Genomic DNA, 14,410 nt, shown 5'->3' on the forward strand with positions numbered 1-14,410 from the left:
GGAGTGATTAAGAACTGGTTCAGAGGCAAGCAATAGCGCCCTGAACCTACCCCAGAGAAGAGAAAGCGCGAGACCCAACAGAACAGGACTGGCAATTTGCCACAAAAGCTAGACCGTTTGGGCCTCATTCTCCCATCCATAATACCCGTTTTATGCTGGTGAGCTCCACTCAATCACCCCAGCATAAACTGGTGTAAACGCAGTGGAGAATCAGGCTCAGCATGTTTATTTGTATCACGCACCATGACATTTATTTGTAGACATTTCAGGGTGCTTCTCTGTGTAATATTTGAGTATCTCAAAGATGAATGACCTCATAAATGAATGACTTCCTCCCAGGAATCAAATAAGCCCTGTTCACTGCGGTAGGATTAGGTCATAAAGGTGGGTCACTGCTCGTCAGTGTGCAACTGACTTTATTCTGGGGAAACAAATTAAGATGGCTGAGTTCTTTTGAATATTTGCTGCTATGGAAGTGCTCTTCCTCCCACCCTCAATCAATAGGCGATGGATTTAGGAGTATCACCCAGCACAGACAGGGGTAGCTTAGATCAGATATCCATCAGTTCTCTGCCTCCATTTACTCAGATTATAGCGTGTTCTCCACTTACCGTCATTGGGATGTTCCATGCCATGTAAACATGTGACTTGAAGTCATCCATCCAGACCTCAGCAGCTCGCAGGGCATTGCGCTTTGCATAGTAATCGATGTCATTGTTGTAAGGTTTCTTTGTGCGCTCAATGTGGGCAACTCTCGAGCAAGGTAACACTTCCATGCTTCCTCCACACTGCCAGACCTGTGAGAGAGTTGAAGGATAAAACCAACCATGGAACAAGAACTTTGTCCTGGAAAACAGGCTGATATGACTTTCTATGGCAAGGTATTGTACAGCGGGTGATACGTTAGCCTCTGATGACTTGAGATAGAGTCACAGCTCTTTGAGCCCTTAGGCAAAGCAGCAATTGCATGAGAAACTCTAACACCTGGATGTTAGGGATTAGATTCAGGTGGTGTAAACTGACACAGGTCCACTGAAGGTAGCTGAGGATCTAACTGTGGCTGTCATATTCCATTTCATGGGCTGTGTGCTTGTGGGCTTATTTCCTGCACCATATTTGCATATAAACTAATTAATTGCTAACAGCTCAGGTATGCCCATTTCTGAAAGAAGCCATGCGATGCCTGTGCAGTGGGCATGGAACATATCAGATGGGGCATTCAGCACTGGGGCCTGTAGGTGCTTGAAGATTGCCTCTCAGTTAGGAAAGGAATTATGTGTAGGAGAAATGTAAACAGAAAACAGGTGGCACACCTCATTTAACTTCCCACTGTACAGATCACATGCTTTGATTTTGAAGTCAGGATATTCTTCCTTTTTAAAATTTGCCCGAGAACAATCCTGCCCAACCCCCTGGGTATGTAAGGCCACCATGGCCACACGATGCCTTTTAGGTTCTAGCTTGAGCAGAGTAGCCCATGTATGTCTGCCTGTGCCAGAAATTACATCACCCAGCTGCTGTATAGACATACCCTTGGACTACAAGCCTGCACAAGGGAGTGAGGGTGAGACCTGCTTCCACACCACTTCTTGGACTGCATAGACTTTAGGTTTCCTTGTGCAAGTGAGCAGGTGCTCCAGCACATGGGCAAGAGAACTGGGGAATGGACAGACCATTGACTCCAACTCCCTGGACAATGCAATACATAGTGTCATAATCTGCTGCTAGTATAAGCCAGCGGTAAATTCCCTCTGTCCCCTGACCAAGCCGGGGGAAGCAGAGAGGGAGCTGTGTCAGAGGTGTCTCTCCAGTACAGTGCCTCCCAGCGTTACCCCAGTGCTGCTGCAGCTTATGCAGCTCAACCTGCACCTCAAGTCTCAGTCCAGCCCAAAGGAAACAAAAGAGATTTTAAAGTATAAGCAAGAGTCCATAGCTTTCATATTGCTGAGAATAGCAGCTCATTTTCCATGCAAGTTGGACTCCACGAAAAGACAAGGGATTTGTACCCTACACATATTTAGAAAGAAGACAAATTACTTGGAGAATGGCAGATAAAATCCTGTTCCTTGACTCTTTTTTTTTTAAATACTTTGTTAGTTAATATTTATTTATTGCACTACAAGTTGTTGACTAGTAAATCACTGGCCACAGAAATTTGCATTTGATAAATGAAACACACTGAAGAACACACTGCTCATAAATTTGGACTGACACAGGCCTAGAATTTCCACTGTGAAAGGAAAGTTTCCGCCCCCACCAAAAAAAGGGAAATGTGCAATGCTCTTCAGTGTACTGTTATTTGTCCTACCCGGCTTGGGATTTAGCCATGTAAAAGACTGTACATTTTTTCTTGGTATGGTTAATGACCTTGTAATTTTTATTTACATATTTTGATACCAAGGGTAAATACATTATCTGAGTGGCAGATTTATTTCCCTCTAACAGTGATGCTTAGGCAAAATGGAGAAACTAAAAGGTGCTGAAGCACAGCATTAAGAGAAACCATTTAGCTCATCTATAAATTCAACACAAGTAGCTATTTCCTGGTGATGAATTCTCCCCAGATGAAATCCACAGGGGACCTGGACACCTCGCTTTGAAGAAAACAGCACCAGAAAAGTATTGCCTCAGGGTACAGAATGCTTGCCCTGTCAAACATGCTGGCTGTTGCTTACAAGACAGTGCAAATTTGCACAATTAACCCATCTGCAAGCACTCAGATTGCTTTACATTGCATTCCTGTCTCCTCTCTTCTGCCATCCTCTAAACAGGAACGAGATATCTGTTGAAGATGAAGCACAAGAATCCTTTGTGAGCTGTGATCAACGTTGCCAGGCAGTGGAACATTTCAGCGTATGAAAAAGCCAAGATAGTTCTGAGATAATGCCACTCAGAGTCTCTGGTCACTTCTCTAGGGAGGGGTACACCCCTTAAAATGTCCTAGAGTACGAGGAATATCCCATATTCATTCCCATATCTTATAAGACTTGGCACTTATACAGCAGTTCTCACATAGAGCTCTCAAAGTGCCTTATTCAGGTGAGTAAGCATCAATATCCTCATTTCACAAATGGGGAACCAGAGATGCAGAGAGTTTAAGGTCCACACTTTCCAGACTGGTCACTAATTCTGGATACTTCCATTTTTGGGTCCCATTTTAAACACATGTAGGACCTGGTTTTCATAGGTGATGAAAACCCACAATACCAAGTGATGTTTCTAGCACCAGGTATGCTCTTTGCTCATTTAATGGGAAATGCCAAAGGGAGTATTTTCTTCAAGACTACTGACCATAAGACCCAACCTGGCTCTTTTTTCCCCTAATGTGATTTAACATGGCCCAGATGTGGCACAATGCTCTTTGCTGTTTAAAAAAAAAAAAAAAGATAGACAAAAACAACAGGAAAGTATTCTGAAATGAGCCACCATGGTTCACACATTGAGAGCTGCCCAGTTGTAGCACTGGAACGAGCAGGACAGGGAAGGTACAACAGAGATGGGAACAAACTAAGGCATTTAGCCAACCATTTGTTCTTGTAACAATGCCTCGGATTGCCCCATACGTGAGAAACAGCTGTATGGGCTCATACGTGAGAAACAGCTGTATGGGCTCATCACTGTCACATCTACCAGCAGGGGAACCTCAGACTTTCCAGGTTGTTCTGTGGAGATGAGAGTGAGAGTGTTGTTATTCCACAGGAGGAGAGACAAGAGGCTTAGCCTTCTCAAGTCTGCCTGCCTCCAGAGATCCGCCAGAGGCCAGGGCCCACCAGACTAGTTCTGGGACTCTTGCCTCTTCTGCCCAGAAGCATGTCTCCATCATCAGTCACCCTTCCCTCTGTCCCCCCATAATAAATAAGTCCAGGAGGACACAGGCTGCATTTTGGCCTCTTGAGTATCACCTGGTGTGATGTTTTAAGACTTGATCAAGTAATTCCAAGAGGCGGTCAATTTATTTCCTAAGTGCAGCTGATTTGCAGTTTGAATATTGATCTTTAGGCAGCCATAAACGAAACTGATCAAATTTTCTATTTGCAACTTTAACAGATATATTAAGTATTAAGGAGAAAAAGTACTCACATCAGTGCCAAATTACTGTCTGAGTGAAACTGTTTGTGGTTTATGCTGAAGAACTCAGTGGTGCTAATGACAAACTATACCTGTACATCTGAGATAGGCTGGCGTATAGGAAAATATTTACTGTACACTCACTGTAGTTAATTAACCCAGACATCATATGGCAGACACCAAAGAGATTTCAGAATTCAGACTTTGTTTCCATTTACTAAGCAAAACTCAAGCAATGTTGTGATTTCCTTGATCCTTAATTTGTTTCTATGTATCAATGAAGTTCTATGTAATCAAAATAAAGTACAGAATGGGCAACTTGGAAGGGATATAAACCCTCATGCTTCATGGCATAAGGCAAACTTTAACTCTTGAAGGTCAGGAAGGAACTTGCCCTTAGGACAGGTTTCTCTAGAATTGCTTGTTGCAGGGCTTCTTGCACCTTCCTCTGAAGCAGCTGGTAGTAGCTAGAGTTGGCCAAAAAAGGTCAATTATTATTAATTATTATTATTATTTTCATGACATCTCAAACACATTTCTTTTATTTTTCAAAATTTCCAGAGAAAATTCTTAAAATGCGTCAATAAAAAAAATGAAACCACAAAATGTTTGGTTTTCAAAAACCCTTGTTGATTTAAAAAATTGGTTTTAGACAAAAAATTCAGTTTTTGAAAGCCAAAAGTTTTGACCAAAACCAAAATATTTTTGCTTTCTGTTTCTCATGGAAACACTGGAAAAGGTTGACTAAACCAAAAAAACTGTCCATTTTGGTTCAAAAGCCATTTTTTGGTTAAAAAAAAAAAGTTTGAAAAAAAAATGTGACCAAATCTGCTATTGGCCAGAGCTGAAGACAGGATGCTGAGCTAGACACATGTCCAATCCAGTATTCCTGTATTCCCATAGTGCCTAGAAAGAGGATAATGTCTAGATGCTCTCAAACACTGCAGCTCAGAGCTACTTCCAATACCACCATGCCCTGCTAGGTGAGTGTTAATGTTCAAAAACATTCCAGGATTTAGAACGCAACTAAATAATCTGCAACCAAGGTGGTCCCAATTTTGAAGAAACGTTTACAAAATTACAGGATTGCTCTATAGGGGCCTAATTCTCTTTAAATTGAAATTTGTCCTATGTTATTGTCAGCCATTTAGCCCTTGGCGACCCACTTTTGAAAATATTTGTGCATTGAGTACTGCATGAAATAATTTGTTTTACCTCACAAAACTAGAGTGGAATCCAAATGCTTTATGACTACCCTTATATGTGTGTTTAAAAGCACTGAGGGAAGGAGTTCACTAGCATTTCAAAAGCAACTGAGGTTGGAGATTATTCCTACACCCACGCTCCAACAAGTGCTCTCAGGATATGGCTTTGTACTGCCAACACGGCTATACAGGAGTCATCAGTTTGGCAGGCGTGGTTATAGTAGAAGAGCCAGTCTGCCCTTGGATATGTGTTTGCAACTTCTACTGACTTTCTGCAAGGCCCAGCAGGTCTCAACCCCAGATTTGCAGAGCTGCCAGGCAGGAAACACCTCCATACTGCCGTAACCAGCTCATGCTCCACTACCCCTGTCCCACTGTGGACACGGAAAGTCCCAGTTCAAGGGGTCTGACAGGCAGTAGCCTCATTGGCTCCTTACTCTATATAACCCAAGGGGCATTTGAGGACATGTCCAGGCAACAGTGTAAGTCTCCTGCCATGACCATTCCTGATTTCTGCTCTTGAACTCGGTTTTGACGGTGGTTTAATTTGGACCTTGCCTCCTGACCCAGATCCTGAAACCTGATTCAGACTCTGAGCCCTGGTATTGTCCCTAGCCTGGAACTTGACTATGAACTTCTCCTCTATTCTTGGCCTCATGTTTGACCCTTGGTTCTGACTGTCCTTGCCAGGATGCTGACACTTTCATACGAGGTGTACCTGCACAGCCAGGGATATAGTTGGTAGTATGAAAACCCAGGCTAGAAAGAAAGACTATAATAATAAAAAATAGAAATCTGTATCCTGCTTTGAAGTTCTGCAGCTCAGATGTGTCACTGTTCAGGAAGAAATTAAAATAAAAAGAAACCCCCTCCATTAATAAAACCTTTCACTCATGGCAACTGCAGAGGAAGAAGTATCCAGAACGCTTGGCATTCGAGCAGGTGTTCAACTTTGTGATGGATTTGCTTCCAAGTAATCACCCTTCACTGAGGATTTATGTTGCTTCTACAGAAGCACAGACATTTATTGGAAGCCGAGGCACAAATTTATTAAAACAAAGCTCCAACTATTTTTGTTTTGCCCAACCCATCAGGCTGAAAGTTTAAGGTTTCTCCAAGCACTTCTCATCTAGAACCAAGCAGGAGATTCCTTTAAAAACAGAGGATTTAATTACACGCTGGTACTGCTGATTCTGCTGCTAGCAGCGGTCATTGTACTAAAGAAAGCACTCTATAGGCATTTGGGACACTGTCATATGGGAACCTCAGCATGTGGGCCACACATTCAGTTGCATTTACTGAGATGATTTATGCCAGATTTACACTAGGGTCAAATATCAGTACACCATACTGGGACTAATTAACCTTGGTGTCATATTGCGGATGCCAAAGAGACTTCGGCATGAAACAAGGTCAGGCCTTTTATGCATAATAATTTCCAACCTGCTTTAAGACTAGTTTAACAAATACTGATTTAACTTTTCAACCTTCTTCCCGTTCGCTGAATTCTTCTCCCAGTGAGCATGGGAATTTCATATGAGCCCTGAGGAATGGATTTGATTTTCCATCTAATCTTTGTAGATATTAAAGATTCCTTGGTACTTTTTGTAAATCCTGATGTCGTTAGCCATAATTTTCCTTACACTCCATGGTTGCATTGTACTGTGCTTGTTATATAAAGTGCTATCATAAAGATATTAGTATAGACATTCCAAGCAGTCACGTCAGCAAGCAGTGATGCTAGCAGTGCCTGGACAGAAACAGACGTTCTATTCAGTCCCTTTCAGAATGCTGACCTAGATGTTTTACTGGTGGACTGCACACCAGTTTCACAGGCCCATGGATCCACCTCCTTGTGATTTCAGCCCATTAGCCCCAGGCTACTTACATGCATTGCCCTCCTGCCTACACACCTTGTGAATGTTTTTTCCTCCTCCCCTCCCTTAATTCCTAGTGAAAGAAGGTTTCTTTATCTCCCAAGGAGACTCAGACAAACTAAAACAGACAAAATACAAGATCATCCGAGACTTGCCATTTCCCATTCACTTCAACTGTTACAAGTCTACATCCCGCCCTGAGGTGTGCCTGCTTGAGACAGTACAATGAAGAGCCCTTCCAGGCTCACTGCTAGCAGCTATTTCCAGCTTCTCCTGTGCCAGGAGATCCAGTGCACTGGAGGGGATTGCTTTTTAAAAGGGATAATGATTGTCCCAGTCACTATTTCTTTCATGCAGTAGGTAAGGGACTGGAGGAAGCCAGCTTTGCACTGCACACCCCGCAGCAGGTTCCTTTGTCTCAGTCTAACTCTATTGATGATGACAATAATACTTTGCACTTTTATACTATTTCCATCTGAGTCAGCACTTCACTAAGGTGGATGATCAGCACCTCTGAAAACTAGGCGTTTAAGCCATAATCTGCTAGAATTGGACTCGTTGATATTTAATTCAAATGGTTCTGAACTCCATCTAAACAATGCATACCACAGACAATAATGTAGGGAGCCTTTCACTGAATGCCAGACTTTCACTTTTCTACACGGCGCATGAAACCAACAGATCAGATAATGGAGTTTTTAGTAGTGCTCAGATATCACACGTTTTATGATATCCCAGCATGGGAATTCTTAAAAGCCAGTGATCTGAGTTTTACTTACATCTTCAAAGTAAAGCTTCTCAGAGATCTAATGTTTTCTACCTGTGATGTTTTGAATTCACTTTATCAAAGCCATTTCAAAAGAAATTCAGGAAGGCAATGGAAACATCACTCGCCTGGCACCAGAAGGAACCTATTTAACCATCAGCAGCACAACACAGCAGACAATAAATTGGCCCAGCCTTGCAAACAAGTGGAGGATGCTGAAAATCAAGTTAGTATTGCTCTGGAAGAATGTAATGTTTCCATTAACTTTATTCAGGCTCTAAAGGTGGTGGAATCTCTTCTTCGTAATGATTAAGATGACCTGGAACATAGGAGCCAGCACTCTAGTCTATACTTTCTTGGTGTTTGTCAGAAGTGGACATCCTCTGGGCTGCAGCCCCTGCAACCCATCCAAGGAGGTCACCAACTATTGTTAGAGGTGCTAGTGGCATCAATCTATCTTATATGGCCCCTCTTACAGTCATGTCTGAGCACCTGTTCCCATTCCCTCTCCCTCTCTGGTCCTCTATGGAAGCAGGTCACTTGCAACTGTTCCTCTAGTCCCCAGAAACAACAGTTGCCTCCAAACCCTTGCACCAATTCCTCTGGAGCATCATGGGACCTGACACTTCCTTTAAAGCAGAGATGGAACAAGAATAGAGTGGGACTATTGTTAATCTTTGGGGCTCATGGAGACCAGAAGGTCCTCTCAGAATGACCAATTGTGGGGTCCATGGTATGAAAATCATAATGAGCTCTGCCTGGAAGAAGCTGGTAACACCTGAAGGCTAGAAAGGTAGGGAAACAGTAGCAATGTAATCATGGGGTGCAGTTACAGTTCACGTGGACATGCCTCAGCTAGCTTTAATCGAGCTGACTTGGTACCAGAAGCGCACGGGCTATAGAACTCCACCTGGAACCAGAGGTATTATTTCAGGCTGCCAGCCCGTGCTGAACCCTGGGATGCTATGGATTCATTGCTCTGGTACCCGAGCTAGCGAAGTTAAAACTAACTTGGGTCTGGTCTACACAAGCTGCGATCACACCCTATGACTGCAGTGCAGATGTACCCACAAGTAACTGTTACATTCCCATCAGATCCATTTGGGCCTTGTCCAACTCCCTTTAAAATGTTGTCTAAAATAAAAACCCAAGCACACAGCAAACCATATGCAACTGAAACAAAAGCCACAGGAATATTCCTAATCAGGACAAGGCAAAGTTTCACAGTTTGCAAAAGAAGAAGAAATCTTCAGGGTGGAAACATGCAGAAGAACCATATGACTCAACTCTGACTCTTGAATGATATGGGATGTGAAAGACTAACACAATGGGAACTCTCCCAAGGAAAGTGAAAAACACACTAGCACCGTCTCCTGTTGCCATCCAAACGCAGAACAGTTCTGATTTACACTGTTCCCCAGTTCTTTAAGGATGCAGCCCAGCTATTGGTCATACTAGAAATATATTTTTAACAGGTATTAACAACGATGTTTACAGTAGGATTATATATCTTGGTTTGTCAGTTACTTTCTAGGACCATAGGACTGGAAAGGACCTTTTGGGTCATCGAGTCTGGTCCCCAGCTATCACAGGCACCCCCACCATATTATCCTGTTCATAGACTTGTCAAGCTCCATCTTAGAATTTACACCCATTTGTCCTTGTTCTAACATTGTCCTTTAGCTTAAATAGCTCTTCTCCCTCCCTGGTGTTTATCCCTCTGATGTATTTAGAGAGAGCAATCACATTCTCTCTCAGATTTGGTGCTGCTAAACAGAACAAACCAAATTCTTTTAATCTCCTCTCATAAATTAGGATCTCCATTCCCCTGATTATCCTAGTAGCCTTTCTACCAAGGATTTAGGACTAACACTGTTTGCTGGTGTTAGAGGATGCTATAACGTTAACTTGATGCAAATATTTCTTTTTCTCTTTGAACCTACTGATAGAATTAGACTTAAAAAGATAAAGGGACAGCTAATATTATGCAATGTAGTGCAGTATGGTATATGTCTGCTTTGGTCACTGGGATGATAACATACCGCGGGAATTATTTAATTGCAGTTGCCCTAAAACTGGTTGATTTTAATAGATTCTTTTCCTCCCTGTGCTGTCAGTCCTGACTTCAGCATTCTGTATGTAATTAGGTATGTTAGAAAAGGGCCCTCTTGCCTTTCATTTGTTTATATATTAAGCTATTTGTAGTGAGGAAGCTTTTATAATAAAATATATTATGTGATTAGATTAATCGTATGATCTCATTTAAGTTCACGGATCACACTTTTATGATTGTCTCTAATACCAACCATAATCATGGTTTAAAAAATGCCTCTTGAAATAGCCTGTGCTATTTACACAGTGCACTCAAGAGGCAAAGATCTTTCCATATTGGCAAAACAGTTACACTGGAAAAGAGCACATTTACCTGCAGAAAATCATACTCAACTGAAAGAAGGAAAGAGACACTTCTCTGGGTCTAGAGAGTCTATCTAAGATTACAGGGCAAAATTCTTGCTAGTGCCTGAAAATGTGATATGATCCCAAAGGACTGGAAAAACAACTTGAATTATCACCTGTATTTTGACTGACAAAGATTACACATGCACCCCTTCTAAGAGTACCTTGCTAAGAGAATTTTAAATGTGTTTTATGAAATGTGGTATTTCCCTGGTCAGGGTGGTTGCATAGCTGTGTATCTATAAACATATGGACCATACCATTGTTATTTCCCTGTAAAATATTAGCCATGGAGAACATGCAGAAGCATTTCTCTGCCTCTTTTTACAGGAAACCAATTTTATATGATTGTCTTCCATTTCGAGTTCCTGCAGCTTTTCACTGTTTTTCTGGCATGGAGAATTTGTGCAGCTTAATTTGACCTTTACAATCTAGATCAGATGAGTAGGGCAGATTCAGTATTTTAAAACCCTTAATAGATGCCCAGCACTTATTTTTTTTCTCCTGCACACACCCCAAACAATTAATTCTTGGCAACAGACTGAGTGTTCTGAACACAAAAGTAAGGGCTTTAACTGCATTTTGTTTTACACCCTCTCATAGAATCCTCTAACATGGGGCCTGATTCAAGGGTTATAGCTCATGCCGTTAGCAACCCACTGCTGGTAAGAGATGGAATGCTTCTTTCTTTAGGTAAGCCTAGAATTCATTGCATAGATACTAGAATTTCCTTAAGCATTTGTTAGAGTTCTATTGGACTGGACCTGTTTGTAACCAAACTAATGTATCTTTAGGACCTTTCTCCAGAAAATATTTATTCCTGTATTGGTCCTTGAGAAAAAATCAATGAGGCAGATAATGGAATCACAATGTTAATCCAATAAAAGGGGTGACACATTTTCTAACTCTAACTCTTCACCAGGAATTTTATGGGATGTCCTTCATGTACTCTTTTAGAGTTAGAGCAGGATCTCATAGTAACTAAAGATTCAGATGTCACAGAATTGAGGAGGAGGAGAAGGACTTCTCTTAACCCTCTTACAGAAGAAGAATACGTAAGTATGTTGAAATCGAAATATTTCTTGGAGAAACTTGCACTCAGCAATCGTCATCATACTGCAAAGCTAAGTTTTACAAGTGGAGAGATAAATCAGGTAAATTAATAGTCTGGCTGCTATGGGAGGGAGAAGATAAGGCATAAAATGATATTAAAAATGACCCATATACTTTAACTGCTAATTCAATCTCCATAAACTCATATTTTGCACAGTTTTACAAAGGACATGATATCTTTGACCAGCGCATGTCTAGGGATGAAACTGATGTTTTTATGAGTCGACTAGAATCCCTTCTGTAAAGAAAACCCCAGCCTCTTTCAGATGTAAAGATTTACTTTGGAAAAGTGTGTGTGTGTGTGTGTGTGTGTGTAAAAATCAAGAAACCTTCATGAAATGAGTATAGAATAATATTGCACAAATCAATCACGTAAGACACTAAGAAAACATCCAAACCAAGATGGTTCAGCAATTATTAGTAGCTTAGAAGGTAGCTCATATATTACTGTAGTGGTAACTGGATATAAAGAATACCTTCTTTGATGAAGTCACTTCCTAATGAGCTGCTGAGGTTGTTTTGTGCTGGGACAGAACAGAGCAGGCAGTGAAGAGGAGGTTGAAGTGGTGGTCAGGGCAACTGAGAACCATATTAAAAGACCAACTGCAGTCTGTTACGAATATCAGAAGAGATTAAGCAGATCTATCATTGCCAATAGAAATTGGACCCTCTCTTTGCCAGAAGCATGGAAACATCAGGAGAAAGCCTGTAGCCCCTTCTCAACCTTGCAGCTCTAGGATGCAAGTGGCTCAAATGAACAACCTGATCCTTGGGAACTCTACCATCTATCCCCATTGGATTAAGGTTTCCTAGATCCCTGTTCTACCTTTATGTGGTGAGTCAGTTCTGGGGAACAATAACGGAGCCAAGCAGTGAGGTCTCCAAGTATCTGGCTGACATAAACCATGCACCTGCTGGCTCCTGCAGCTGTAGTGTTGAGGAGGGGCAGCGGCCCAATCCTTCCTCTGAAGATTTTGGGTACCTGGCAAACATCCTGGCACCATGTCCCACTAAAGAGGGAAGATGGGAAAGATGACCAGGCAGTCACCCCAAGAAGACAATTAGGGGACACTTCCAAATGATACCTAAAATGCGAGCAATGGGTGCAACGGGCACATGGGCGTAGAGAGAAAAGGATGGGGCTCCCAAGGGTGAGTTTTCAGTCTTCAAAGACCTGCTGTTCTTAGGGAATGAATACCAACTACCAGTCCTGAAATGCTGTGGCAGAGTATAAACAGCTCCCGCTACGTGTGAGGCATACAGTCAGCAACTCTTAGAGGTTTGTTTTGGGGGGGTTTTGGCAAGGACTTTTGGAAATTTGAGAAGAAAAATCTAGCAAGGTAGAGTGGAAGTCTACACACATATATAAAAATGGGCCCCATTTTGAGATATGCCCTAAATAATTTGGTCTGGAAGTCCCTAATATCTCCCTCCTCCTAGCTGTACTGACGCCTGGAGAAAATTTCACTTACTCACTGCAGATGTCCTCATTTCATCTGAACCAACTGTTGCTGGTTCTGATAATTTCCAAAGTTTTTCTCTTGCACGCTATAAATGCGATTATCTCATATTTAAATGAGTAATTATGCTGACCAGTGTTCCTTGTAACATATTCTATGAGAACACATTTGCTGAGGATCATTTTACTTTTGATATTAGTATAACTTTTTTCCAAATCAATAGAATCCCTGTCATTCATTTCTGCACATTTGCTGGAACATCATCTGTTGGTAGATATGGCACATTGTATTGTAGCTGCTAAAATTCAATAAATGGACACTTGAAAAAAAACTCACATAGGGTCTGTGAAATGGCATTAAAGATCAACCAGTGATCCCTAGCTCTTACTTCCCAACCAGATTATTGCTTTAGGTTGTTTCTTCTTGCTGATACCAAAAGACCTCAGAGAAAATTTTCTTCTAAATTCAAGTCTCAGCAAGGGATAAAGATACGTACTTTAAGCTTAAACCAGAAAATCAACAGCTGAGCTCCTTCTGAAATTAAGTACGCAGGAAATAGCTGTTCTGTTATAGTCTAAGCTTTACTAATCTGTAGCTGAACCAATGGTGATGCTGACTAGTCAATCTGCAAGCTTTGTATGCAGTGCAGAACTACCATTCAATCTGCCACAACCCTGTACAAATTGGCATCTGCTAAAAAGAGGCCCAGAACTGGATCAGTAGTAGATTGAGCAGGATATGATGCAGGTGTTGTGAGCCCACAACAAGAGTAGCTGGGCTACTGCAATGCAGACTGGAGATGCCTTCTCTGAGGTGCATAAGGAAGACTGCGCAGATCAAAGCCATGCTATAACTGGCTCTATCAGTCAGTGGTATTCCTAATGCATCCAAGCATGGCAGTGACTAGGCATTAACATTATTATTCCCTCATTTTAATAACTGCTAAATTCTCTCTTTAAAGACCGAAACAGATTTTTTTTAAAAAAGACACCTACAGAATCTTTTTATTTACCACATTTGTGATTTCTGTCTACAGTGTTATTAATTTAAATCGAGATCAGCATGTTCCTCAGCCATTAACCAATCCAGCGTTGGCTGAACAGACCTTTTAAAGAGATGTTCAATCTGGCAAATCTGCTGATATTGGAAATGTGATGATCTGAAACTTTGATTTCCAAAAGACAACCAATGTTGAGCCACTGGGGTCTTTGCCTCCCTTTAGTGGTACCACCATTAAGTCTCTGCTACTGGCTCCAATAATGGAACTGGTCTTTCAGCTCAGACAGTAGGGAAGGCGGCTCATACTTTTAGATCAAGAGGTCTGGTCCCAGGTTCAGTCTGTGCAGATGACCTGGCCTGAGACACTGAGTGTTTCAGCTTTCTGCATGAAACCCACTTTTCCTCAATGGAAGTGCCGGCTACAGTGACAACAGCCAAATTTGGTTCAGTCCCGTCATAGTTTAA

At 41.7% G+C, this 14,410-nt stretch overlaps 1 protein-coding gene across 1 annotated transcript in view; it reads right to left on the reverse strand.

The window, feature by feature from the left end:
* GALNT9 (polypeptide N-acetylgalactosaminyltransferase 9) overlaps positions 1-14,410 on the reverse strand; it is a 211,410-nt gene that overhangs the window by 24,698 nt on the left and 172,302 nt on the right. Inside the window, exon 7 of the mRNA XM_075059844.1 lies at positions 612-797. Within this exon, the coding sequence (XP_074915945.1) occupies positions 612-797 (186 nt within the window). The remainder of the gene's footprint in view (positions 1-611; positions 798-14,410) is intronic.

This window comes from Chelonoidis abingdonii, chromosome 22 (assembly GCF_003597395.2).
Source record: "Chelonoidis abingdonii isolate Lonesome George chromosome 22, CheloAbing_2.0, whole genome shotgun sequence".
In the NCBI taxonomy this organism is placed as follows: Eukaryota; Metazoa; Chordata; order Testudines; family Testudinidae; genus Chelonoidis; species Chelonoidis abingdonii.